We start from the raw sequence: 27,844 nt of genomic DNA, 5'->3' as shown, positions 1-27,844 counted from the left end.
CCAAGGCATACCGTACCGTACCTATGCTTGGTTGGGCCGACCTACTCGAATTTCGCCAGTAGTCACTTCTGTCTAGCTTTGTTTCTATTCTAGGCTGCAAGCAATAGTATTACTAGCTCAAAATTTCAGTACCCTGTCACCCCTATGGCCTTGTTTTCTTTGCTCCTGGGAATGTCTAATTCTGCCTCACTCCCACAGTTGCGGAGTCTGCCCTCTACACCAAACAACAAAAGCACAAGCCATCGTGACAAGGCAGAAGCATATATTCATGTATTAAGTAATACTCAGTACCGCAATCATGACGCGTCTCCCAAGTATGACGATGAATAGTCAATTATCTATCTCTCTTTGCTTTTTTTCACCACTCATATTCAAGATTACCAAGTAAAGCAGTCAAAAGTTTGTATACAGTTGCACAACCCTCCTCCCAGTCCAACCCTAGACTCAGGCTTACTAATTATAGCCTGGATCATTCCTCATCTTGAGAGCCCCCTCCTAGTAGTAAGACGTCCAGAATGGGCTTGGCCAAATCCAACAATCACATCACATTACAAGGCTTGTGTTTGTCAAAGTTCGTCAAAAACGCGCAATGACTCATCCCATCCAGTCTCTGTTTCTGAATCATGCTGCGAGACGCGCGCGTCTACATCCAGAGATGGCGTGCCTAGTGGATGCACATCTTGGTCTATAGTTGAGCTCTTACTCCCTTTTCCAGCTTGCTCGATTTCTACGATGTCGGGTACGGCTATATTGGCTTTCGCATCTTTACCAGTAGCGCTTCCAGCCATGTTATCTGGTGCCAGATCACCAACACCAACGCCTTGCACCACCACCACGACCAGACCAACCGCCAATAGGATCAAGAGGACGATCCAGACTGAGCGAAGTCGCTTACGTGTGCGTTCTTGCCACTCTGCATCAGCCGTCTCCCAACGCTCAACCGTGTTCTTGACGGTATCGACACGCATACTGAGTGCTTCCATTTTGTGGCGGCCGCTGCGGATCCGTGAGTGCATCTCCTTGATGCGCTTTGTCTGCTGGTCAAGATTTCGGAAGGCTTCTAGTTGGTTGCGTACATCTGAATCGAGAGATTCTGCCTCACTCACAAATGTTTTAGTTACCTCTGACGATTTGCCAACCAGAGCTCGCATGTTCTCAACCGCTTGCCGTAGTGAAAGATACAGATCGACAATCGAACGGTAGGTTTCTTCGGTGTATTGCATAGAGTACGTAGAAAAGTCTTTGAGATCAGACACCATTTCTTCAAGGGTGCTATTGAAGATAGAGCAGCATGTTAGATAGTGTGAATTTAAAAGTAGGCTCGAAAATTGGAAGCAAAATTACCTCACGCTTTGGGCTTGGCACAACTTGACCTGCTCTTCCCATAGAGCGGCGTGAAGCTGTGTTTGGCTTTGTGCCATTGATATTGGCATGTAGTGGTTTTGCCGTGTCTCGTCTCCAGACCCGAGGGTTTGTCGCCCAGACACGGCGTCTCCACCGCTAAGTGAGATGCCTAGAAGACTTGCTCTACGGCTGCTATCGCCACTTGGATTAGCTACAAAGCTACTAGCTCCTGTGCCTGTCCCGGTCCCCGCTGTCATAGCCACAGGGATAGGCTCCGCCCCAGCAAACCCCTCTGCTGAAGCTGCTGAAACTGGTGTGGATGATTGCCCTGGCACAAAGCCAGAATGTACCGTGTCTAAACGCTTGCCTCTTTGTGAATGGTGGTGATGGGGTTGTGGCAAACTACCGCTTCCTGTTAAGCCCGGTGTAGTTTCTAATGTTGGGCCGCCAACAGAGCCGGTGCCAGTCGTGGAGGATATTGAGGTAGACGATCCAGCCATAGTAGATATGTACAAACTAGGCGTGCTTTCTTGCTTCGAAGCCGAGCGGCGATGTGCAGGTGAGTATAACTCGGAAATTGAGCGTGTCATCTGGTGGCGAGAGCGGTACGGCGATGTCATTTTGGGCAACTCAGTAGTACTACTCTCAACGGGCGGCGCAACAGAAATGGGGTGTGATATTCCGGTTATATTAGGAGTAGGGGAAGTTGTATGGGTGCGTCTATTTAGGGAGGTCGAGGCTGTCGGGGAGGGCGTTGATGGTGACACAGGTGAAGTAAGAGAGTTCGCTGATGTGCTTGCTTTGACATCTGCGGCTAAAGGGTATCCGCGAGCTACACTTCCGCGGGAATTTATATTAATGGAAGACATTTGAAAGTGGTATTAGCCCTTTTTTTTGGCTTGTGGCCGCAGGGGAAATGCGTTGAAGTGAATAGAATTCTTAGTGGTAGTATATTGCTCTACGCCGACACCCATCCCAAGATTGGCGCAGTGCGAGCGAGGAAAAGCTGAGGCTTGCTAAGCTCAGCAGAGCTGATGATTGACCAAAGGCTTATCGGTATAGCGTGGATAGTTTGACCAAATGGTAGCGTGTGAGGTTGTCTGGGTTGTGTAGAGTTTATTTCTTGGGTAAAAGCTAGGATACGTTGAGGTCGTGAATACAGATTCGGCCGCTTTTGCGATCACGTTGTGGAGATGTTACGATCGGGCTGACGCGGGTTCGATATGAAGAATATTTTATACAAAAATGATTGCCGGATTTGATGAATCAGTAGGCGATCTCAGGCTGTAGAGGAACTTATATTAGGCAAAATGGGCCACTAGACAATTCGTCATGAAGTATGAGAATGGTTGTCAAATCGAGTTTCGTCTTGCTTGGCAATCAAAGCCAAGCCAGCCACCGATGTTGGCAGCTGCTGGCAGCTGCCCCAGCGTATGTATCCTCGGTTTCATATAATCTTCAAGTAAACATAATGAATAATTAATCCAACAGCGAAGTCAAGTAGAAACAGTCAATCAAGGTCTGGAACATGCTCATCAGAGTCAGAAAATGTGTTCAAATCTTCAAGTTTTTCAAACGCCGTCAACGCCATTTCCCAAGCACAAATCGCCCAATAACAACTTGGCCTACTACTATTCCATCCTCGCTATCTTGTGGGGCGTCTGTAGATGAAATAGAGGGCTAATGTAGTTATGGATAGAGCCGTCTAGAAGATGAAAAAAGCCAAGCATCCCCAGATATCACCGATTCCATTTTCTTTCCCCTTCCAAGGTGGCCCCTTGCTTCCCAATGTCCCCTCAGGCCTATGAGTGGATGAGCTTGTTACGCTTCTCCTTGCGTTTCAATCTCTCAACGCGCTTCCTGTGCATCTTTGCCTCCAACTGCGCGAAGCGCTCTCTCTCCGCCTTGGCCTCGCGGCGGTCGCGGATAGCCTGTATGCGGCGCTGGCGCTCCTCTTCCTTCTCCTCCTTCATCTCCTTCTCCTTTGCCTTCATGGCAGCCATCTCGACTCGCTGTTTGGCGCGCTTTTCGTACGACGTTAGGCCGCCACCAGGCCGGAAGGCTTTCTTCGTCTCGTGCCATTGCTTGCCTATTAATTAGTAAAAAGAAAGTGTTAGCTTCGAACGGATGGAGCACTATATGGTAACAAGATCATAAAAGCGGAGCATAGTAGAAGGGGTAGGCCGAGAAATAACAAAGCAGAAGCGACGGTATATTGTCGCACTAGCATAGCAGCAACATACCATTCTTGCGCATGCCCAGGCTCGTAGTGGCGGCAGCGGCAGGAAGGGCTGCAACAGTAGACAACGAGGAAGCTTCGCCGGACATGTTTTTAGAGTAGGTTGATGAAGGGTAATTATTGATTATAGAACTTATCGCAGGCGGAGTAGGAAAGTAAAGAGACAGGTCGGATCGGAATATGAAAGGCTTGCAAGGGGAAAGACGAGCAAAGATATGGTGGTAGTAGCTTTTAGCAGTAAACAAAACAGGGGCGCTAGATTCAAGGCTGGAGAATTCAGATCTTATAGATGACAATCGACGGAATTAGTCCGTTGTGTACTCGTCCCTCTTGTATTCAGTTTGTGAGTTTTGCGTGGCCAACTTTATCAACCATCACGTTGCGCCTTTCTTCAACGGATAACTTTTTCTCCCCGCAATCTTATCGCTATCTCTTATCCGCACAAGGCTAAACTTGCCAGCTGCCTAGATAATCCGACAGGCGCTGGCAGGTGCCTCTATAAACCAGTCAATAACGCCCATACAAGAAACTAGTCAAGACTTGGAGAAAAACAAGATGTTATTATGTGACTAAACTAACAGGCGCTTGGCGTATATTTTGATTACGGCTGCAGTCTTGGATTTCATAGGGCCTTTGTGTGTATAAAATGACGAAATAACAAAGTAAGCGAAGAAGTTGATATCTCAAAGATCCAAGTACTGTTTGTTTGAGTTCGTGCATCATGGGAGACCAACATGGGTTGGCGTCGACACTCGGCCTAGAGAAAAACAAGAAAGTGGTGATGATGGAGGTTGTTTTTGTTTTTCGCACTACGCATAACCAGGAATAACACAACGCCATGAAGTAAATCTCAATGAAAAAAGTTTAGCACAGCCCAGGAGGGAAAACAGTTGATTCAAAATTGCAACCATCAACGCAAGTAGTAGCAGCATTGGGTAAAAAAACAAAAGATGTGGTGAAATAGACACAAGGACAAAGACCAAAGGTTTAAACAAACACAGAAACACCCACAGTAAAAAAACACTTCCATTACTTCCCCCCTTCTCAGCAGCTTCACTGGGTCTCAGATGAGATGAAAAGACCCAAAGACGTAAGGATGGAGGGTGTAAGGGAAACAGAGAGAGAATAACGACAATCAAATGAAGGACTGGGAGGAAATAAATAACACACATAAACCCATATACAATCATAAAGATGGCCTCCTCTTTCTTGCACAACAAGACTAAGACAACTCAAGACAAAGAAATAAGCGCTTTGGCACCAGATTTAGATGGCTTTCCTTTATTATAGACAGTCGACCAGCCGAATATGAACCCCATCTCTGTGACACAGTATCAATATCGAGATAAGATCGACACTCTGAAGGCGAAACAAAATAAAATACATCGCCACAAGGAATCTAGAGTCATCAAAATCAATCATCTTTGTTCAAGAAACCTGCCCGCTGGGCCTCATGCCAGCGTGTCCTTAGGCTTCCAAAACTGGACCAATCGGCTGATGCGCTTAGTCCTACTAGGTTTGGACTTGCGGTCATCCAATTCATCTATCGGAATTTCCATAGAGAGCTTGCTGCGCTCACCGTGTGAACTATTAATGAGTCTGCTAAGGCTGGCAAGGCTGGATCTACGGCGGCCAAAAGCAGAAGAAACAGAAACAGGACGTTCTTCCCGTAACTGGGGCGTGGGACGATTGTGGGGAGTATGTTGAAAGGCACTTTCACGGGTACCAGCCGAGTTCGTCGATGTGAGGGACGGAATGTCAACAGATATGCGCACTTCGGGCCCCGGTTCTCCTCTCAGTAATGACTGGAAAGTGTTGTCATCGTTGAGCGAAGACGGTGCTGTTGAAAGGCATTGAGCATCATACGATGCAGGTGACATTGGCGATGGAAAAGAGGATCCTGAGCTATTTGCATAGGGGCTCACGGGTGTGTGGGTAGCCGAAGGCAGGTGGAGAGGGCTAACATTGACATGAACAAGCTCCTTACTAATGAGAAGTCGGCGTGGAGAAGGGTTGGCGGAGGCACAGGGAGACTCATTGGTAAAAGCCGGGCTTCGAGGAGGTGCGTATATGATGTCTTCGGAGGAAAATTCCGTCTTCAGAGAACAAGATGATGTTTCAGTCTTCATACTGGTGGAGGGAACCTCCGAGGGCAATGAGAGCATGCCGGAAACTCGGGGGCCAGAGGGAGTGGCAGGTACGTTTTCGTCAGCAATAGTAGCCATCGACGCGACAGAGCTGGCATGTTGGATGGGAGTACGTTCAGTTGGAGTAATATCAGCTGATCTACTACTGCTCGAGTCACTCTCAATGGCCTCTTCATCCTCTTCATCTTCTTCGAAGACATCGGCCATGGTCGAGTTGCTGCCAAAGCGATGAACGCCAAATCCACTGCGCTCAAACGGAACCATTTCAGGCGCACTTTCAGCCCTGCGATGGTAATGCATGCCAGGGCCCGAGAACCCCTTCATGCCCTGAGCGCTGTGGAGCTTTCGTTTGACATTGCCAGCCGCCCTTTGAGCCGCTTCCCATTCGGGGTTTGGTGAAAGAGGAGTGTTGAAGGGACCAAGAGCGGCATCAAGATCGATCATAGATGCCGATGCATCATCTTCTGGACGCTTTGGAGTGGGAGAATCGTCAGGTAGTTCGATGATTGGAATATTAGCAGCTACAGGGGTAGTCAAAACCTCAGGATCCATGACCTGGTTAGACTCAGGAGCGATGCAATCTTCTAGCGAGGCGCTAGAAATCTGCTGCGGCACTTGAGTGGGAGTAAGAGAGCGAAGAGACCCGCTTCTGCACTTTCGCACTTGTGGTTTTGATTTCCGTCCAAGGATAGGAACCCCCCAGCTACCTTTGGTCTTCTTCTTCTTCTTCTTGTTCTTGTTCTTTTTCGCCTTCTTTTTCATGTCGGGAGCACCTTCGTCTTGCACGCTGGGCTCTACCTGACATTGAATGGAACTGAGCCCTCTGTCAGTAAGTGACTGATCCGAGGATAGTTCGTAGCCTCCAGTGTTCTGAGCTTGGGCTCTATGAGCCTCCAGGCCAAAAAAGGACCATCTTTTGGGTGACTTGACATTACTATTAGCAGCACGTTGGCTTTCGTCAGATGGTGGAATATCAAGCAGAGTGGGGATGGAATTGCGACGTTTGGCCTTCGAAGCATGAAATGTTGTTCGGCTTTGGCTGCTCATGTTATCAAGAATAGCGCCGGCTGTGCTTGGCCTTGACTGGAGCTTAGGACGAACGTTGACATCAAGGGATGGCGAATTCGGAGAAGACGAAGCAACAACGGGTGTTTCTTTGTTCTGAGATGGAAGAACGGAAATTACAGAAGAAATGCTTCCTGAAAGAGAATGGCCGGGTCTCACAGTGGCGGTACTTGACGTGTCAGTTGAGACGATTGACAACGGTCTAGGGATTACTTCCACCGTTTCTGAAAACCCAACCCGGGATCGTGGTGTCCCGAAACCGCTGGGAACGAGAAAATCCTCATTCATAGGTGACGGGGGAACAGTCGCGGCAAGAATCGGGATTTCAAGTTTCTTGATTTTGGAAACAACGAGGGGTGAAGGCGCCGGGGCAGCATTTAAAGACGCCATATGATCCCTTCGATCAAAGTTTGTAGGGCTGTTGGGAGCACTATGGCCATGGTCGATGGGCTTTGAGGAAACCATGATTTTCGAAATATCATGACTAGAAATAGCAGCTGACCGTCTGTGGGCATGGCCCTTGCGCGGAGGGGGACTGGCGTTTAGCTTGAGATCAGCGGGAACCTCGAACCCACTTTCAGACTTTGTAGCGCTCATGCCAAAGACAGTAATTGAATCGCCTCCTCTAATGCTCCCACCAACAAACTCACTGCCTCCTCTTCTATGGCGATGACCAGGCCGGTTTGCTGACATTGGGCGAGGTGAAGGCGGAGATTGGATTTTAGCTGTGGGGGAGTTGCGGGTGTCTCTGGCGGGCTTAGGAAGGCAGGCTTATCTGGAGAAAGGAAGCTGTTGACGCCAGGGTTAAAGCTGAAATCAGGGAGGGCAGGATGGCTCTTGGCGGAGTTCCGAAAACTAGAGCCCATAGTTTCAGGGCCCATTGCTGAACGAGGACGCTGGGCAGAGGATGCAGGAGAGGCGGGTCGCATGGGGAAGACGAAGTGAGGGTTTGGCGGCGGCATGCTATGAATAGGACGAGAAGCCAGGGGGTCGTGGGACTGGCTTTTCGAAGGACGAGATCGATGTTTTGACATGGACTGCAGGGCCGCATTGGCATCTTGCGAGAAGTCGGTAACGGTCGCCATTATATTCTTGAAAGCCGCACGGCGGCAGATAGGGCACTGAAGACGAGGGGCTTCAATTGGGAAGCATTCGGTTTAATTCGACAAGCGCCGAGACAGTGACAGACGAAAAGAACGTGAGCTGGCGAAATAGAGCGCCCAAAATATCGGCGATTAACAGGTTGGACTCTTAGATAGGGGATTAAAATCTAGAACGCATCGGGATTAGTACAGGCCATTCCAGAAACGTACAGTCATCACGCCGGCTGGTCAAGGTCCCAGTATAATGATGCGATACCCAGAGCGCGGATTTAACGTCTCTGCACTCTTGCAGCCTCAACTTACCACTAAATAGCACAAATAAAAAGGGACAGCGCAAACAACTTTACCCAGCAGCAAAGATGGACAAAGTTCAGGATGCTGCGGCTGTAACGAAGAGAAAAACGCGCAAGACTTTGTTCGTGAACAAGCTGACGCTCTCAAGACTTGACGGCGAAGACTGAATAACCCGACAAGACAGGCAGAAAAAAAAAGACCAAAGAGCAAGGCGTGCAGGCAGAAGATACAAAAAACAAGGCTCAAAGCGAATAAAAAGGCGATGCTGGCGCTAAGAAAAGAAGAAGAAAAACACAATCGGTACCAAGGTGTGCAAGGCGCGCAAATAAAACAAGACGCCGAAACAGAAGACAAGGACGGCTGTAGGTTGGTTTGAAGGTCGAGAATCAAATCGGCGGGAATGAAGATCTCGATGGACAGACACGAAACGGCGAGCGCGGGCGGGTGAAGAAGAATATAAAAAGAGAGACAAAGACGCAAAACAAAAGAGTGGACGGTCAAGACCAGGACAAGAAGAATTCTCGAGCGATGTAGAGAATTCCCGAGGCGCTGGAAATGTACCAAGAAAGAAGAAATACGGGAGGAGAGAAGCGAACAACAACAAGTAGGTTGTCGAAGGATGAGGGGGACGAAGGGGCAGAAACGAAGAAGAGAATAGGAAGAAAGAAGAAGAGAAAAAAGGAAGGCAGAGAAGAAAGAAAAGGAAAAGCGAGAAAGGGAATGCCTGGAGAATGTATCGACGGAAAACGGGGAAAGGAAAAGAAGGACGAAGAGTTGGAGGGAAGAGGAATTAATTATAAAATAAAATAAAATAAAATAAAATAAAGACAAGGACCCTTAGACCCAGTCGGACTTTTTTTTTTCTCTGGCCTGCAAGCTTTTGCTGCAGCCTCGTCCGATCAAATAAACCGAAGTAGTTGACTTTCTTGGCTCGTCTAGGCTCCCAAATATTATTTTAGTCCCAGTGTCGAATACAGGAAGACACACAAAGACATTTAGCAGCAGCCCTCAGGGAAAAGGGAGGCAAGAGAAAGGAAGCAGAAAGAAAAAGGAAGGAGGCAAGACAAGAGGCCAGGAGAGACAGCAGCGTATACAAAGTACTTGCCTTACGCAGGATCCAGGGGGACTGTGCTCGTAAAGCGTACCTACAGCAATGACTACAGAGTCGCAATACTAGCAAAAAGTACTCGCGACAAAGGTGCAGTGCATATGCGAACTTGCGTTCTGTATACACTTCTCTACAGGCAAACAACATTCGCAGGCACAGGATACGCAGCAGAGCACCCAACAGCGCCCAGCACCCAGCGCCAGCGCCAGCGCCCCAAAAACTAGCTCAGCACCAATTTGATTGAACTCACTTTACCTGCATGCAACAGTCCATGCAGGGGCCGTAAAAGACACGCAGCAACACACAACTAGTCCGCAGGGGTCAACAGGTCTTGCATTACGCTCTTGCTGATTCTGGTAGTAGCCATTTTTCGTCTCGTTTAGCCAAGCGCCCTTCTTTTGTCTCTTGATCCCTCTATCCTTACGGCGGTTTCCCTACCCAGGCAAAATGTCATTGCTTGCCTACTCAGCCGGCAACACGACAAGCCCTAAGGGTCCTGTGATAGCAGGCTTTAGTGCAGCGAGTATAATAAGCACACAAGTGGGTAGCTTGGGTACAGGAGTGGTGTGTGCCTAATGTTTTAATGTTTGTGCCTGTGCCTGTGCTCTGTACATGTAACATCTGAGCTTGTTCCGCTTCATGTCATAGGGAGCTTCTCAACAAGAGAACGAAAGCAGGCAGGCAGGCTAGCTGGCTGGCTGGCTATTATTTTAGCATTGAAAAGATAAGAGTAAGAGGTTGCGGGGCAAGCGCACACAAGAGTGCACAAGGAAGAAGGAGCGACAATAATAATAAATAACAAGTAGCAGGAAGTTTGAAGGAAGAACTGGAGATACGAAAGGAGCTAGAGTGAGTATTTTTGCCTTGGTGATGTTCCTTGTTCATAGGAGTCTGCAGCGCCCACATTAAGTTACAGTAGAGCCCACTATCGTGACGTAACGCAGAAGCTCAGAGCCAGAATAAAAGAAGAGGGCTTAGCTAGCTGTTCGGTTTGGTCAAGGACTAGTTGGGTTTTTGGGGCTGTGAGCCATGTTGAACTATCGTTCGTCTTTTTTATACTTTGTGAGTTAACACTTGATCCTTGAGGGTCGGTGATCTTGCAGTGTTTGTTACATGTCGCGTAGTTCTTCTCTCTTTGTTGATGATTTAGATCAACTGGCTTTATTGCTGTCCCATTTTATAGACAAACGATAAAACAAAGAGATGACTGAGAAAAACATATATTACCAGAAAATAATAAAAAGTGCACGACTAAAGTTGCTAGCTGGCAAACGCGTCCAATCAGCCAATTATCTATCGCCTGCAAGGGATCGGAGAGATCACGATACCTAGGCGTTAGGATACCAAGTACCTATGTACCTGGTTGTCTATGCCTAAGTGAAGTACCTGAACTGTACCTGCATCGCAGCCCAGGTGACAGTAGGTGGCAAAGTAGCCGGTGGTACTATGCGAGATTGGCAGGGCCACAATAAGAACAGGGGTAGCAACAACACACCTGCAGTAGACACACCACTTGTTTTAATTTTCGCGTCTTGCTTCATGTGTGCTTTATGTTTGGCTGCGATGGCCAACACGTGCAAGGAAATGAAGGAAAGGGCGAAAAGAAGATTATTATTATAATAACAACAACAATAATAATAATAATAATAAATAAATAAATACAGGCACCTTGAGCATTTGTGCTGTTATTGTTGTTTGTATGACGCATTGTTTATTGTCGTCTTGAGTGTGGATCAAATAAAGTGGACTGTGAAGAGATCAGAAGAAATAAAATTGAAGATAGCGCTGTGGACGCCGGAAAAAAACAGAATCAAGGAGAGCTTAGGCCCTTCCTTGATTCAATAGCTTGGCCAGCTCGGCTGCGAAAGAAATTTTCAAGCCATCTCTGGCCCTTTCCCAGAGCTGAACGGCAACATCTCAGCATGAAATAGGACATGTCCGTAGGGAAATATGTGAGAAAACATGGGAAAGAGAACACTGACGGCATGTTTATATAGTCAACACGCATCCCCTTCTAGCCGAAGACAGTTAGGCGATACGGCAGAACACGTCCACGCGAGCATCTCACATAACCCATATTTGCCAGTCGGTTCCATTCCAGCCTCTGTAGGAGGGGAATTCTAGGCCATGCTTCCGTATCCATATCTACATATCTATACCCGCATCCTGTAAACGCTGCCTCGATGATAAGCCCAGCTACATGGCAGGATCCAACAGCCTTGGATTTATCCGTGACTGAAAAGGCTTTTCAAGAAAGAATCGCAGCCGCCAGGCTCATTTAGTGAGCTCAGTCTCATGTTCTATATTAAACAGCAAGGCAAGGCCACGGGTATCTATCCCATGGACGCTGCACTCAGCAGTGCCGAGGAAAGCGAAAGTGGAGCGTCCGCATTAGCGGCGTGTATCAAATACACACAGCGGCAGCCTTTTGCAGTCGTATATGCTCGTTTTTGTTCCTAGCAGTGTCTCTTCCTTTCTTGGCCTTGGGCATATTTCCCCCATCCATGTCGGTGCCAACTACTGGCCCGTTCCTACGTGTCAAACACGGTAAATCCGTTTTGTCACCACAACGAGTCCAGAAAAAGATCGAAAGAGGGGGCGGAGGCGGAGGGGTGGAGGGGGATGACAAGGCAATAGAGCGAAGGGAAAGAGCCTGAGCCTAGTAAGAAGGAGACGAGAACAGGGCAAGGCGCCTACGGCTTTTGTGCGTGCAAACGAATTGAATTGCGCACATTAATTTTTAAGCCAGTTTCAATGCTTTGCCACCCTACCATCCCCCTTCTCAGCTAGACCCCTGACTTTCAGGGTATTTGGTGCTGAGGGGGGTAACTTACAGAAGCAGAGAACCCTGAGCCCTGGGGTCCTCTTCCAGGCAAAGTCGGGAACAACATAACCCCACTCCTCAGTCTTCGCTCCTTAGGCTCCTGGTCAGGGCTAGGGCTAGGATCAGGGCCCAGAACTTTGATTGGTGCACAGGCCATGTCACCAGGACTTCGCCACCTGCTTAGATCACAAAACATCTTCTTCACACCAACAGCACAAAATAGGAAAAATAACAGCGAGAATTATTACGACCTTTTATGTTCAATCTCATACGCCTGTCTCCCGCTGTTCTGATGCGCTGACGAAACAATGAAGATGTTGGGGCTCCTACCTTTGCCCCAATCATATTCCATAAGGCTGATACTTGACGCTTGCAGTGCAATCCACATCAATGCATCAGTTTGTTGTACATTGCATTGTGTAGAGGGGAAAAAAGAAGAAAAAAGATAGAGAGATTGGTATTCTGTGTCCGCGCTGCACTGCACTATTGTGCCCATGATCGTCACGTCAAGAAAAATTGCCATGTCGTGGTTTTGATGCACGTTGATGGTCTGTGGGCTTGCTCTCATGTTGTTCTTATTGAATGTGGGAGGGGGAAAAAAAAAAAAGGAAATGAAGAATAAAGGGGGCCAGCAAACCGGCTCTTGCCTTGCTATTGCCAAGTCTCCAGTATATAACACATCGACAAGAGTAGCGGAAAAGAAAATGAGCCCTAAAGCCTCAGCATAGGATGGGGCCAATTACGACAATTACCATAATAATAGGTGCGGGTCAGCGAAGGCAAATTGCAGCGCATCACCAAAAACATCTTTACGAGTCGATACATTGCAGTTAATTTTGCTTATGTGTGCAATTTCCCAGCGCTCAAAAAGTCGCGGCTTTTGCATTGATACCAACTAAAGCGGGAGTTAAAATTTGAATCATGGTATCAGCTTTGGGCTGGCAAGGCTCCTCTTGTTTGTTTGTTTTATTTATTCGTGTTTGTTGCTGTAAGGGTCAGGGTTACAACATCTGCTAAATGAACTGGGACATTAGTGATTATGTGCTAAGTAATCGTCGTATTTTCTACTGCCTTGCCGTTTGCAGCAGCCTCCCTTCATCTTCAACCCAGCGTCCATGGAATTAAGTGTATTACAGGGTTTCCCTTAGCCATGGAGATAAGCCGAGGTCTTCACGAATCTATATATAAACTTATGCCGCCCTCTTTAACCAGCGTAACAATACCGCAAATCACGATAATCCTTTCCAGCATACCCGCCCTTTATTTAGCATGTCTTAAAACTCCAAGACTTGCAGTTTACAACACAATAAAGACACGGTATCATACGTGATATTTGCGGGCAGCGGCTTGCTACCTATGTCTGCTGCGATGCTAATACATAGCCCGAGATTCCAAGATAGACTAGCCGGATAGACATGCATGCTGCGCAGGCTCAAACAAACACGTACTCATCGTTATTTCCACCCGCCTTGCTCTCCGTCGTATTAAAGTTTTTGAGCTTTTGCCTTGCTCTACTCGTCCCATTCCTTCACGCAATTTTATTCAACACCACTAGAGTGCAAACTACTTGTAGTGTCCCCCCTGCTAACCGCCCTCTGATGCCCCAAGATCATGGTAATCCCCGACGGCCCCTCAAGGCTTCAGCTAAGATATCTCGAATGGCCTCGCACAGAGCAAGTAGCTAGCTGGCTGGCTGGCTGGCTGGCCCATGCTACCGAAGCTGTTGTTCTCCTTACTATTGTTCTCTCCTCTCCTCGACCCCCAGTCAAACACACATATATATATACATATATATATATACATAAAAGTCTTTCTTATTTTGATCGTATCTGGCCACTTTCTCTTCGCTCCAATAACCCTGTCCAGCACTAGGCCTTGAATGGTTGGCCTCTTTTTCGCTCTTCCTGTGCTGTCCCTAATCCTGCCTTCTCAAAATCAAGATCGACGATGTCCTTTGCAAGGATGGTATAAATAGCACTCACAACTGGATAGCAGTGCCTGTGGGCTAGCGACAGAAGCCCTTTTCGCTTGGGTTTGCTTCTAGAAAACAGAGCAGCAGTCTCCTGGCTACATCTCGTCGTCCTGGGTAACTGTGGTCTCCTTGCTGCAATATTGAGGCAGGACTCTTCGCCCCTTGAACATCAAATAAATCGCAGTGTCTAAGGTCCAAGCCGGGAGAGAGAGAGAGAGAGAGAGAGAGAGAGATCCATGCTCAGCGTATGGCCGTAACATGAATACGTTAGAGACTCTATAATAACAAGCCACAACAAGTACGGCACGGTCAGATGCTATGCTATATCCATCCCCAAAAGTCCGCTTTCTTCATCGAGTTGCATGTTGCGTTTTGACCTTTTGTCGTATGCCCTTTCTTCGTCCTTCTCACTTACAAGTCTCACCTAGTTGCACGCTCATGGGAACGCACCAACAATCTGCCGTTTCCTACTCCCATTTCTGCCCGAGTACAACGTCATCCCACTATGTCTGTGTGAGATGTAGAGGGTCACACCAAACGCTATGCTCATCCTCACCCGCATGTACCTTTTGGTGATCTTTGATTTGATCTTTGCAAAAGCCTTCTTTGGCCGCTTCTTGTTCCTTCCTTTGCTCCTTGTCCTCTCCCCTTTGAGTCAGCCCCTTGGACGGCTGAAGCATAATTGTTACCTTGCCCTATTCCTTGACACTCTCCTCTCTTGCTCCTGGGAAATACTCGCGGTTGGTACAACGTGAATGCAACAATAACAGTAACGACAACGCTAACTTGTGACATAAACACACACACACACACACACACACACACACACATCGACATTCGCTCTTTCTGTCAACGAAAAATTAAACCGACGTACAAGGACTTCTTGCTTCACGGTACGCAAGCAGGTCCACGAGCCCAATGCTTTTCTATCGGATCAGCAGCAGCCAAACACTTGATACATCAATGAAGTCCAAGCTTCCAGTCTGAGATCAAGCTGCTTTTACTGAAACCAGAGAGTGCACATGTACCACCGCGATATAAAGAGGGAGTCTTCCCATGGCACGGGCTCATTGAAATTAATGGAATACGAAGGCATGTTTGAAAGAATAATGCGGTGTATAACCCTAAGGACAACAGCTGACGGTGTAGATATATGATTGTCCTTTTATATTGGTATTTAATTTAGAACGTCGCAGATATAATGAACATGCTTAGCACTGTCTATATGAGAAGAGAGAAGATGTGTGTATGCAATCTTGGGTCTACTAGGGTTTGAAGAATAACCAGTTATAGGGTTAGGGTGTCAAATAATCACGTCGCCATGTGAAGAAATCACCTCGCGTCAATGTAAAGGTTTGGGGTCAATGTTGATGAATCTTACCATGTTAATAAAATACTTCTATAGTTAATCAACTATTATCTGGTTGTTCTTAGCAATGGAGAGAAAAACAAGCAAGGTAGACAGGCTGGCGTTTCATTTGTGGTTAGCTTGTGGGCAAACGAACCAATAAGATGTTGATCCTGGGTTACTTCATCAATGCCCTTCTTTTCACTTCAGAAATTCAGCTTGTCTGGTTAATTTCAACCTCAAATTTGCACCCCTTGAACAAATAATCAAACACAGCGCGTGCCGTCACGATTCTCTTCTGGTCCCGAGTACGAGGCCCAGTTGATTGGCGCAGAATCAGTCCCTCTCTTTCCATATTTCGTTTATCCACTTCGCGTTGCTGCGGAGAGAGTCATAGTCCGCATCATATACTGTCCGTTTGTTGTTTTGGTTTCTGTTTACACGTACACGTACACATACACATACACGTGTATCCTACATCAGCAACATGGCAGGTCGTGGTGCATTGAAATTTGCTAAGCGCTTGATGAAAGAGATTGAGGCGTTGCGCTCGGAAGACTTGAACGGGGCTGGAATTGAACGGCTTGGCCCTAAATCAGACGACGACCTTTCTAATTGGGAGGCTGTGTTATCTGGACGTGGTGTTGGCCACGGATATGATGGTAATGTGAACCCCCTATTTCCTTCGCTACATGCTCTCAAGACGAAACCCGCAGGAAAAGCTCATGGAAACTGACGTGGAATCTCATCCCCGCTCCCGGTACAGAGGGTCGCTGGCTCCTCTCTATAGAGGTACCCTCTCAGTATCCCCTCCAACCGCCCAAGGTTACCTTCATCACGCAAATAGTCCATCCAAATGTTGCCATTCCCAGTGGCGAGATCTGCCTGGACCTGCTCAAGGATGCTTGGACTCCGCAGTACACTTTAGTTGAGGTCATCAAAGCTATACGCATGCTTTTGGCCGACCCAGGAACGGATAGCCCGCTGAATGTTGATGTGGCAGCTCTTATTCGTGAAGGTGATGCTGTCGCGGCTCGCGGGCTGGTTCGACTGTGGTGCCGACAGCCGGAAGGGTATTACTCAGGGCCATGAACGAAGGGAGGCTAAGAGAGGGAAGTGCAAGGGAAGAAGAAGGCCGGAGGGATGGCTCAAGTGAAGAAAGGGAGTGAAATGACCTTTAAATATGTATATATATTTTTTTTTCTTCTTTTAGTTAGAGATGGCAGGTTTAAGCATCCAACAACCTAAGCGCCTCCCTTCTCTCCATTGGGCATGAGGGCCCTGTGACTTGTGAAGAGCATCATAGATCACCTTTATGTTCCCTGGAATGAGGAGAGAAAGAAGACAACGTGCACTCATTTTCTTACCCATCAATCCTATAAACTTGGCACCATGAATGCAGATAACTGACGCAAGTTTGTATTCTAACCTGTTTGTGCCACATATCTAACCAGCGCAACGTAGACACAGAACAGAGTAGGCCGAATGAGAAACGATATCAGTCAGAGTGAAAACAAAAAACCACATTTTCTTTCCACTCGGGGCGAATGCCAGAGCGAGACAGAATTTATCATGAAAGAAGCCTTAAAAACTCTATAGATCAGAGGAAAAAAGAACAAAAAGAACTAGTAAACAGACACACAGAAAATAAAACAAAGAAAAGCCATAAAAACATAACGCCGGATGTCTTGCCCACAGTATGTAGCTGTACTACATACGACTGCACAAGACACCCCCTCTTCCAAGATGAAAAATAAAAAAGGAAGCAAATGGAAAGATACTGGGTACCCAAAAAAGGATAGAAAGGAAAGCAGAGGTGGTCATGGCAGAAATTAAGCCGTCTCTTTTTTGTTCAGGGAGTGGTGAAAGAGGAAAGTGGTGAGCGAGAAAACAGAAGAAAAAAAGGTCAAGACAACCAACGCCGTTAGGCCAGGCCGCCAAAGAAAAAGTACTGCATGAGATTATGAGCAAGTGACGTCAGTTTCCAAGACCGGGTACCTGCTCACATACACGCATTTACACGCATTGGTGAGGTTGAGGCCGTTGCGTTAGAACAATATACTACGGCTCAGCTGTCGACAAAGTTGACAAACTGGTGAGATATACAAATAGCGTAGCGTAGCACAGACAGCGAGCGACCGTTAGCCGAACAACAGACTGGTTGATTTGGATTCAAGCCGGAACACCAAGCTAGCTAGTATTGGCCATATATCGACAACCCGATACATCAACGGGAAATTGTGCTTTGAAATGTGAACAGAAATAAGGGAAAAGGAAAGGCAGTTTTACTCGTTGTAGTGGTAAACCTGAAAAAAAAAGCTGTTAGTTTCTTGCTTACTGTTCTGGTTTCTTTCTTTTTAGTCTCCCACCAAATATAGACTTGTATTTACGTACCTTGTAGTTCGGAAGACCAGCAGGTTGCTTTCCTAACCGGCGTACCATCTTGGCAAAGCCTTCAGTTTCAATGAGGTGATAGAACGAAAAGGGAGGGAACATAGCACCGTCACGATGAACCTCGGCCTTGACCAACAAGGCAGAGCCGCCCACACCATCCAGCGGCACTTCGTAGTGAAGATCACCATCAGGGGTGCTCATAAAGGCCATTAGAGCACGGTAGGTCGCCATGTCATGGTAGCCTTCCAGGAGAATGTCATCCTTGCCCATAGAAGCTCCGAGTTTAAGGGCCGCTTCGCTGTCTTGCCAGTTGTTGAAATCGTAGGGGCGCTCACTCATTTGGTTCTTTTCCGTATCCATATAGCGCTGGAACGTGTTGGCAGCTAGGACAGGCTGGTCGTGCGAGGCCATGTCTTGGATAATGGTATGGGGAGTCTCGATAACATCGGCATCTAGCCACAGAACCCACGAGATAGAGGGATGCAGGGTAGTGAAAAGCAGCGAGTTGCGAGCCTTGGCCATCGAAGAACGACGAGCCTTTTGGAACTCCTTCTTATGACGAACGCTTTCATCCTGGGAGGAAATAGCAGGCTCGAAATCCTCACGAAGAATAACAATGTTGTGGAAGCGGTCCTTCTTAGCAGCAGACTTCTGGTAGCTGGTGATGTGGTTTTGCAGAGTGGTAGTAGCCTGGTTACCTTCCTTGGTCTTGGGGAGGATGAAGCCGAGGGTAATGAGTTCGTGGGGGTATTGCAACTTGATGATGTTGGCCCAGTACTCCTCGTAGAAGCGCGACATGGGTGTGAGAATAAGAACAGACTCGCGCTTGCCGACAGGATCAGAGGTGGTGGTGACGGTGTTCATGTTGTAGCGAATGACGGGAGGGGCTTTTGAATTGGGCCCCGACGATTTTCGGTAAGGGATCGTAGGCGATAAAGAAGCAGGAGAGCTGCTCGAGGTTGTTGAGGATGAGCCAGAGAGGAAGAAGAGCACCATGCATACGAAGGCAAATACACCTAGAGCCATGCAAACAGGACTTGACCGTCTCAGACGGACCGAACCCATAGGACGCGCCATCACGATCAGCTCAAACTGTGATGAATTGGAGAAAAAAAGCGACAAGACAAAGCGCCGAGTCTGATAAGACGATGGGGGGGGGGGGAAAGAGGGAGAGAAAGAAGGAAGAGTCTTGATACGAATGGATGAGGCTTTGGCAATTGGCGATGATAGAAGACAAGAGGCCAATTCACAGAACAAGAAGCCAGTGAATAGCTTGGTGGAAGATAAAAAGACGCTATCAATGCGTTGACTTCGTTACTGTGGCAGAGCAATTGGGTGGAAAAGGAAAGAGAGAAGAAAGAAAAGAGACGGCGGTCAGAAAGCTTGGAGCCCGTAATGAAAACGACACGAACACATTCAGGAGGAAATAGAGACGCTTGATGATATTTTTTTTTCCTTCGTAAAGCAAACCAAGTCAAATTGGGTTGAATTGAGTGAAGTGTCCTTCCTTGAAGCTGCCAAAAGGGCAAAAGGGGGCCTTGCTATCTATCTAGCCCCACTTTACTTAGGATAAGGAACTAAGGAAGCTTGTTGGCTGGCTTCAGAGAATCAGAGAGGGAGAAGATGGAGTTAGTGGGTGACTTTGACTTGTGCCCCAAATTTCAGCGGCGTTATAGCGTTGCGAAGATCACCACATAGCGAAGAAAGGTGGGTTGGATGCCAGATTGTCTTTCCCTCGCACGCTTTTATTATTTTATTTTATTTTTACTGATTTTCTTCTTTTTTTTTTTTTTTTGATTTGGCTGGCTTTTAAGGCCTGCTTGTTATTTGGCGACCCAGTGCCACTAGCCCGAATGTTTGCTACGGCAGAGTCTGTTAGGAGCCTGTAGAAATATGTATACAGTAGGGCCTGTAATAACGTGTAACAGTCAGTAATTTTGCCCTGCCTGTTTCATGTTGACCTGGATCCAGGTCAAATAGGTGATTTGTTAATAACATTCCGAGTTTCTACCAGTCATTTTTCTTGCAACATTTGGATCTTCATTAAATTTACATATTTCGCATCACCACTCTTCACTTCACGCCTCATCTGCATATTTTCGATTCACAATACAAGATAATTTACCATCGCAATGGCTAGCAACATGGATAGAAGCCTTGACGAGATCCTTGGCGAACAAGTAAGCCATCACCATGCTTTCTTCCTGATCTTTTGTGTTGATTGATGCATGCGGCATCACGACCATCTGGATTCAGCCTTGTCATGTATCATCGGATATTCGTCTCAGCCTTGTTTGCAAAAAAAAAAAAAAAAGAAAACACCGTAATAATTAACAACTCGCCTTATTTTACTAGAGAACCCGTCGGAACAATAGCCACAACAATCATAATGACCAGCGACGCAATAACAGCAGCAACAACTTTAGCCATTCTAGACGTCGCGACAACAATGACTATCCGCGTGACGGCGTGAAAAAGGTATGTCGCTGCCGATATGCTATGGACCGTGTTGTCTGATTATGGAGCACTCTAACTCTATATGTTACGCCACAGGTTGATATCCTCCCTCCTAGCTACTCTTCAAGCGTCTTCCCCCCCGACCCGACTATCTGAAAACGAATGCAAACTGCTATTACTCCTCTTCGACTTTCTTTCTTTGAATCGGCTTGGGAGGCTCAGCGCCTTGTTGCTCTATTTACTTTAACACTCTATCTGGCTAACAGCCGCTTACCTTTCCTAATTCAGGGTTACTACCGGGACGAGCACCGCGATCTCGATAGGTAAGTTTTTTTAGACCCACTGCTCCGTCTTTCTCTATGTCTTCTCCAATCTAACATAGCTGCTTGCAGCGAATGGGTGCACGATAGATACGAAGACAATGGCCGCCAAAGCCATAACCGCCGTGGTCGCAACAATGCTGATTTGGCCAACCATAGGTTTGTGAACCCGTTGATCCAAACTACGGCTACATGTACTAAAATTGAACTTGTTAGTGATGCCCGGGGCTGCAAAATCCGGGTTGAAAACCTGCATTATGATTTGACTGAAGAGGAGATCAAGGTCTGTTGCTAATCGGATATTTTGCTATAAAAAACGGCCCGAAGTCTAACACTCATTGCAGTCCCTCTTTGTGCGCATTGGGCCTATTGCGCGTTTCCAGTTGCGGTATGATCGTGCTGGCCGTTCGGATGGTGTCGCCTACGTGACATACGAGTCGCATGCGGATGCGAAGAAGGCTATCAGTGAATACGACGGCGCAAACGCCAATGGTATGTCTCATTGGATACATGCAATCTGGGTTTCTTTAATTCCTCTACTAACTTTTATCTTAAGGCCAACCTATCACCCTGACGATCCTCAACAACGAGTCGAAGCGTAACCCGTTTGATTCTGCAGTGATGCCTAGCCGTTCTCTTGCCGAGCGTGTGTCGGATCCTCGCGATCGTTCCAGATCCCCTCGCAGAAACATCGCAGACGAGGATGCTGTTGGTCTGGGAATTGATAGATACATTCCTGGCAAAGGAAGGTCGCGTAGTCCTGTTAACCGTAACCGAAACCAGGGTCGCCGCCCCGGTGCTCGTCATGAAGCTGTCCGCAACAACAACGGACGCGACGGTCAGCGGAACCGCAGAGATGGTAGTAACAACGCTGGCGGTAACAACCGTCGCCCTAACAAAACTCAAGAGGAACTGGATGCGGAGATGGCTGATTATTTCGGCGGCCCGACTGAGAAGCCTGCGGAAACCGCGCCCCAAGCTACTGATGTGGCTCCTGCTGCGGAGACTACTGCTTCTGCCGACGATGTTGACATGATCGAGTAGAGAAATCAACCGAGACACCATGTCTGACCGACCTGAATGATGCTTGCTTTGGAGTTCCACAATGATGCGATTTTAACTAACGAAATGGAACCTCCTTGCTCTCCGTATTGCTGTTTATTGTTTTGATTTGTCATATATATACTATTCTGTTTTCCTATATTGGCGCTGTATGCTATGCCTCTGGCATGTAAGGTTCCTTTAAACCGGTGCTTTGTAGTGTTTATTGTCGTTACAAGGCATTTATTCTATTCGTATCTCAGGGTAATGCCGCCGAAGGGGCTTTCGAGTTGGGTTGAAGATTTATCCTCTTTGGTAATGAATAAGCCTTCAGCAGCTAGTCCCGAGAAGTGGTCTTCCATGAGTTTGACAGGAGCTTGCATAGTCTCTATGTTTGCGTGGTCAGCAATAACATGATCACTTAGTGTGCTTTGAGCTGACCCAAGCACAACATTTCTTGTTGGTCTTGTAGATAAAGGAGCGGAAGAAGAGGTACATGAGCCACAGGGCGGCAACGGTGAAACGAAGAATTGCAGCCATGATCCGGGCGTTATGAGACCACGCTGTTTGATTCCTTGGCGCATGAAGGCAGGGAAGTCGATTTCCTCACTATCATTGAGAGAAGCAGACTGTACTGAAGGCGTGGGTGAGGAAGGCGTCCATTTCGTCTCAAGAGCAAGACGTCCCTTGCGTTTCCCCCATCCACCACCTCCACTTTCTAGGGAAAGTTAGATGCTATTCGAATTTCTGTTAAAGCGCTTTTTTTTCTTGTGCGTTTTGAAGAGAATACAGATGATTTTCTTGGTATAGCTTGAACTTACCTATTCTGTAGAGCTCACATCCGCTTCGGAATAGTGTTTCCAATTCCCGGGATGAAGATACGGCCACGGCTGATTCATTATCTTTGTCATCAAACAACGATAAAACATCCTGCTGGACGTGGCAGCTAGCGGGCGAAGTGCTGGGAGACACGACGGCCCAAACCTCCACTCCTACGGAATCAGGTGTGGCTGCCATGCGTTTATTGTATATTTTGGGGACAATATCCTCTAATTCGGTAGAAGCCGTGATGGATTGGCCGTTTACCTCGATCTCACTAAGGATGTTGCCTAGACAGCCTGTGATTTTTCGTGAGGGCAAGATTGGAATCAAGGGGGCATTTATCCTGTGCGATGCCAACACTCCTGGGAGGACTATTTGTTGAAAGGCTTTGTGCATGGTGTCCTGTCGGGTTAGGACCCCATCCTGGAGCAGCCAGCTACTGGCAGATAGTGTAGCCTCTTGGCCAGTGAAGAACACCGTATTAGCCAACGGCATCGTCGTTGTTATGAGGCCATCAGGGGTCTGAGCACAGAAATCGAGGTATCCATGAGACTTCTCTGGCTTTTGCGCTTGCGGCGAATCATGCAGCCAAAGACGAGGGAGGAGAGTGTCCGCATTGCCTCGCAAGACCGAGAACCCCTCGCGAGGCATGGAGAAAGTGGAAGAGGGCGAGAGTCCATCCACAACGCCTGAAAGCACTTGGAGTGCACTAGGTGCAGGGCCAAGAAGAGCGCGCATAACAGATTCATCTTCAAGCCACCGCGCAAAAGATGGAGTTGTTAATACCACGGCAGCATCTGATGACGATGATGTCGGAGGACCCAGAGCCGAAAGCTGTTTTGTAGCAAGTCCCTAGCTGGAATGGTCAGCAGCCTTTCAGACGATAGAGAGCCTAATGGAAGAATGTACCTTGTCAAGTTTAGGGTCAACAAAAACTGTGAATTGAGAGGACGTTGATGAGTTCCACCGACGGGTGGAGGTGCAGTTTAAGCGGGCTTCTAGCGCAAACGTGCGATGCACCGTTTTGTAGAAGAGACGTAGGCGTGGTAAGCTTGCCATGGCAGTGAGACTTGGGCAGAGGTGGCCTGGTAGCAAAAGACACTAGTTCGTGATATGGACCTCCAATTCGCTAGAGGCTGCTATCGTGAGATCAGTCCTGTACTTGTAGATAGCAATGCTTCTGTGGCTGAAGCTTAATTGGCGCCACACACATCCCACAATATATGTGGCGCGCTAGGTGTGCTAAAAAATACACTCTAAAAAGATCGCCATGGGAGAGGTACCCAGGCGCTTTTGGTGGGGGGTGACTCAATCTAAAGCGGCATCCTTTTTTTTTTCTCTCTATCGTCTTGCTTTCTGCGCCCGCACTTTGACATAAGACGAGAGGACTTGCCACAAATAGTGTAGTGTATCTTGATTTTCTCCCTTATTTTCTTTTTACATCCTGAAGTGAAGCCCTTCACACAATTGGGGGCTTCGTCGCAAAAACGTTCCCACTTACGCTTCAATCTCTGCGTATCCGCCAGGCTCGGCATCGCCGTTTATTGCTGTCCCATTCTATTGTCTTTGGACGACCGCTTTTGCATTCGCAGCCTACTCTCGCTAACACTATCAAAATTCGTGCAATGGCGTCTGCTTCTGCCCAGCCGCCGACGGGTGAGTTTGGTTCTTTGTTATTCCCTTGGCTGCATGTATCTGTACCTGTGCGCCTTATCGTCATGGCCTATGAAGCTAACTATCTTTAATTTACATTACATACGTCTTCAGACGGCAAAGATTCCGCTCCTGCCCAGCCCGCTGTCCCTAAGGTGAAGACTGAGAAAGAACGTTAGTCTCCTAAACATCATCAATCTATCTAGGCGTATCAACCCTCCCTGATCAATCCTGCCCCCCCCCCCCCCCCCCCATGTCTCCCTCCGATCCCTACCCATCATCTACGTCATCATTCTCTCTCTAAAAAAGCACCACCCCCACCAGCGCAATTGCAAACATATTACTAACCTCCACCCTTTATTTCGCCCAACACAATAGTCGAAAAGGAGCGCAAGAAGGCCGCCAAGCAGGCTAAGTTTGAGCAAAAGAACAAGGCCAAGGTCGATAACGCTGCCGCCCCCCCGCAGGCCAAGGAGAAGAAGGCTAAGCCCGTAAAGAAAGAAGAGGAGCCTCTCCCCGAATACATTGAAGATACCCCTGAGGGCGAAAAGAAGATTCTTAAGTCCTTTGACCATCCGCATTACAAGGCCTACAGTGCTGTTGCTATCGAGAGCGCCTGGTATGAGTGGTGGAACAAGCAGGGCTACTTCAAGCCCCAGCTGAAGCCTGATGGATCTGTCTTGGACAAAGGTAGCTTTGTTATTGTCCACCCCCCTCCCAATGTGACTGGTGCTTTGCACATGGGCCATGCCCTGGGCGATTCCCTTCAGGACGCCATGGTGCGCTGGTACAGAATGCGGGGCTACTCTTCTCTGTGGCTTCCTGGCTGTGACCATGCTGGCATTGCTACTCAGTCTGTCGTTGAGCGTATGTTGCAGCGCCGCGAGAACAAGACGCGCCATGATCTTGGCCGCGAAAAGTTTGTCGAGCGAGTGTGGGAATGGAAAGAGGAGTACCACCAGAAGATTAACAAGGCGTTGACTAAACTTGGTGGCTCTTTTGACTGGGAGCGTGAGGCTTTTACCATGTCTCCTCAACTGACTAAGGCCGTCAATGAGGCTTTTGTGTCTTTCCATGAGGAGGGCATTATCTACCGCGCCAATCGTCTGGTCAACTGGTCTACTCGTCTCTCCACTGCTGTTTCTAACCTGGAGGTCAACAACAAGGAGCTGACTGGCCGCACTCTTCTGGATGTGCCCGGCTACGACCGCAAAGTCGAGTTTGGTGTTATTGTGCACTTTAAATACCAGATTGAGGGCTCTGATGAGACAATCGAGGTTGCTACTACTCGTATCGAGACTATGCTGGGTGATACTGGTATTGCTGTCCACCCCTCGGATAAGCGTTACACCCATCTTGTAGGCAAGAACGCCATCCACCCTTTCCTTGACCGCAAGCTTCCCATTATTGCCGACGAGTATGTTGATCTTGAGTTTGGTACTGGCGCTGTCAAGTTGACTCCGGCCCATGACACCAACGATTTCAACCTAGGCCAGAAGCACAAGCTTGAGTTCATCAACATCCTGACTGACGATGGCTTGATGAACGAGAACGCCGGCCCTTACCAGGGCCAGAAGCGTTTTGATGTTCGTTACAAGGTGCAGGAAGACCTCAAAGCCAAGGGTCTGTGGGTCAAAGTTGAGCCAAACCCCATGAAGGTTCCTGTCTGCGACCGATCTAAGGACATTATTGAGCCTATCCTAAAGCCGCAATGGTGGGTTAAGACGAGCAAGCTAGCTGCTGCTGCTGTTGATGCTGTCAAGTCGGGAGAGATTGAGATTCGCCCCTCAACGGCTAGAAACATGTTCTTGGCCTGGATGCACCCTGACAACATCCAGGATTGGTGCATTTCCCGTCAGCTGTGGTGGGGACATCAGTGCCCCGTGTACCAGGCAATTGTTGAGGGCGAGACTACCGATTCTGCTAACAACGAACGTTGGTTTGCGGGCCGTACGGAGGAGGAGGCTCGTGCTAAGGCTGAGAAGGCTCTGCCTGGCAAAACCTTCAAGCTGGTTCGCGACGAGGACGTCCTGGATACGTGGTTCAGCAGTGGCATCTGGCCTTTCAGCACCCTAGGCTGGCCCGATAAAAAGTCTCTGGACATGGAGCGCTTCTTCCCCACCTCTGTTCTAGAGACTGGCTGGGACATCATCTTCTTCTGGATTGCCCGCATGATCATGATGGGCATCAAGCTGACCGGCAAGGTTCCCTTCAAGGAGGTCTTCTGCCACTCCCTGGTCCGTGATAACGAGGGTCGCAAGATGTCCAAGTCTCTTGGTAACACCATCTCGCCTCTTGATGTCATCGCTGGCATCAAGCTGCAGGATCTCAATGATCAGCTGCTGACTGGCAACCTGCATCCTAGCGAGGTGGAGAAGGCCACCAAGTGGCAGCGTATGGCATTCCCTGACGGTATTCCCCAGTGTGGTGCCGATGCCCTTCGTTTCTTTATGGTGTCGTCGACGGCCCCCTCTGGTGGTGATATCAACCTAGACATCAAGGTATTAGCAGCCATGCGTCGTTTCTCTAACAAGATCTGGCAGGCTGGCAAGTTCGTTTTGGGCAAGCTTCCCGAGAACTTCAAGCCCACGCCCAAGGCCGAGCCTGGTGTCACTCTGGCTGAGAAATGGATTCTGAGCAAGATGACTACGGCTGCCAAGGAGATGAACGAGGCTATGGAAGCCCGCGAGTTCCAGAAGGCTTCTAATCTGGTGTATCAGTACTGGTGGACCCACCTGTGTGATGTGTGGATTGAGAACTCCAAGTCCATCATTCAAGACGGCACTCCTGAGGAGGCTGAGAGCTCTCTGCAGACACTGTACACGACTCTGGAGGGAGCCCTGCTGATGATCCACCCCTTCATGCCGTTTATTTCTGAAGAGCTGTGGCAGCGTCTGCCTCGCCGCCCCGAAGACAAGACCGAGTCAATTATGCTGGCTGCCTATCCTGAATTTGACGAAAAGTTCTACAGTCCCGATGCTGAGGCTGCATACGAGCTTGTCATGGCTTGCTCTCGCGGCGCCCGCTCGCTCATGAGCGAGTACCAGATCAAGGAGGAGGGCAAGGGTAAGTAACGATTCACTTGATGGTGGCCGGACGGAACAAGTTAACTAACAATATGTCTTTTTTTTTGAAAATGAACAGTCCTCTTCCAGGCTCTAGATGAGACGTCGCTCAGCACTGTCACCAAGGAGATTGCTTCTATTAAGACGCTGTGTGGCAAGGGCTGCAAGGAGGTTGAGATTCTTCCGCCTTCATCATCACGACCTGCTGGCTGCGTGGCCTACCCTGTCGGCTCCGAGGCCGTTGCCTACCTTTTTGTCAAGGGCCGCGTGGATCTGGATGCCGAGATTTCCAAGGCCCAGAAGAAGCTAGACAAGGTTGAAGCCGGTATTAGCAAACAGAAGAAGCTTCTAGCTGATACCAAGTACCAGCAAAAGGTTTCGGCGGCCATCCGCGAGAGCGATGCCAAGAAGATGGCAGACTTGGAGTCGGAGGCACGGGGCTTCCAGGGCACTATTCAGCAGTTTGAACAACTGAAGCTCGAGTAGGTATAGTAAAATCTGGACTTGTTTTTCTTTATTCTATATGCTCGGCGGCGGCAAGTGTCACGAGAGAATGAGAGGAAAGACAAAAAACGGAGAGTGTTAAAAAAGACATAATTCATGGACATTCAACAACCGACATATTATGCTATGGAATAATATAATACG

The 27,844-nt window shown here is 48.1% G+C and overlaps 8 protein-coding genes across 8 annotated transcripts; 3 read left to right on the top strand and 5 right to left on the bottom strand.

Moving 5' to 3' along the window:
* Positions 1-566: 566 nt before the first annotated feature.
* HOO65_011048 (uncharacterized protein) lies at positions 567-1,964 on the bottom strand (the record flags this gene model as incomplete). Its single annotated transcript, XM_071005830.1, has 2 exons — positions 567-1,272; positions 1,345-1,964. The coding sequence occupies 2 exons, from the start codon at positions 1,962-1,964 to the stop codon at positions 567-569; spliced, it is 1,326 nt and encodes a 441-aa protein (XP_070862870.1).
* A 1,182-nt stretch (positions 1,965-3,146) lies between these two features.
* Positions 3,147-3,672, bottom strand: HOO65_011047 (rRNA-processing protein CGR1; the record flags this gene model as incomplete). Its single annotated transcript, XM_071006202.1, has 2 exons — positions 3,147-3,433; positions 3,588-3,672. The coding sequence occupies 2 exons, from the start codon at positions 3,670-3,672 to the stop codon at positions 3,147-3,149; spliced, it is 372 nt and encodes a 123-aa protein (XP_070862869.1).
* Positions 3,673-5,034: 1,362 nt separating this feature from the next.
* On the bottom strand, positions 5,035-7,880 carry HOO65_011046 (cell wall proline rich protein; the record flags this gene model as incomplete). The annotated part of the gene is made up of 2 exons (XM_071005412.1): positions 5,035-7,377; positions 7,446-7,880. The coding sequence occupies 2 exons, from the start codon at positions 7,878-7,880 to the stop codon at positions 5,035-5,037; spliced, it is 2,778 nt and encodes a 925-aa protein (XP_070862868.1).
* An 8,051-nt stretch (positions 7,881-15,931) lies between these two features.
* HOO65_011045 (ubiquitin-conjugating enzyme) lies at positions 15,932-16,536 on the top strand (the record flags this gene model as incomplete). Its single annotated transcript, XM_071006181.1, has 2 exons — positions 15,932-16,106; positions 16,148-16,536. 2 exons carry the CDS (start codon positions 15,932-15,934, stop codon positions 16,534-16,536), a joined length of 564 nt encoding a protein of 187 aa, XP_070862867.1.
* A 1,193-nt stretch (positions 16,537-17,729) lies between these two features.
* HOO65_011044 (Mannan polymerase complex subunit MNN9) lies at positions 17,730-18,915 on the bottom strand (the record flags this gene model as incomplete). The annotated part of the gene is made up of 2 exons (XM_071005946.1): positions 17,730-17,750; positions 17,839-18,915. 2 exons carry the CDS (start codon positions 18,913-18,915, stop codon positions 17,730-17,732), a joined length of 1,098 nt encoding a protein of 365 aa, XP_070862866.1.
* Positions 18,916-19,970: 1,055 nt separating this feature from the next.
* On the top strand, positions 19,971-21,659 carry HOO65_011043 (uncharacterized protein; the record flags this gene model as incomplete). Its single annotated transcript, XM_071005704.1, has 6 exons — positions 19,971-20,018; positions 20,584-20,618; positions 20,688-20,774; positions 20,832-20,898; positions 20,960-21,107; positions 21,172-21,659. 6 exons carry the CDS (start codon positions 19,971-19,973, stop codon positions 21,657-21,659), a joined length of 873 nt encoding a protein of 290 aa, XP_070862865.1.
* Positions 21,660-21,904: 245 nt separating this feature from the next.
* On the bottom strand, positions 21,905-23,537 carry HOO65_011042 (v-type c subunit family protein; the record flags this gene model as incomplete). Its single annotated transcript, XM_071005726.1, has 3 exons — positions 21,905-22,374; positions 22,478-23,330; positions 23,388-23,537. 3 exons carry the CDS (start codon positions 23,535-23,537, stop codon positions 21,905-21,907), a joined length of 1,473 nt encoding a protein of 490 aa, XP_070862864.1.
* Positions 23,538-24,103: 566 nt separating this feature from the next.
* On the top strand, positions 24,104-27,682 carry HOO65_011041 (Valine--tRNA ligase, mitochondrial; the record flags this gene model as incomplete). The annotated part of the gene is made up of 4 exons (XM_071005323.1): positions 24,104-24,134; positions 24,246-24,305; positions 24,510-27,197; positions 27,276-27,682. 4 exons carry the CDS (start codon positions 24,104-24,106, stop codon positions 27,680-27,682), a joined length of 3,186 nt encoding a protein of 1,061 aa, XP_070862863.1.
* Positions 27,683-27,844: the final 162 nt, after the last annotated feature.

This window comes from Ceratocystis lukuohia, assembly GCF_044167205.1.
Source record: "Ceratocystis lukuohia strain C4212 chromosome Unknown Supercontig1_pilon, whole genome shotgun sequence".
In the NCBI taxonomy this organism is placed as follows: domain Eukaryota; kingdom Fungi; phylum Ascomycota; class Sordariomycetes; order Microascales; family Ceratocystidaceae; genus Ceratocystis; species Ceratocystis lukuohia.
This window is presented reverse-complemented; position numbering and strand designations above follow the sequence as displayed.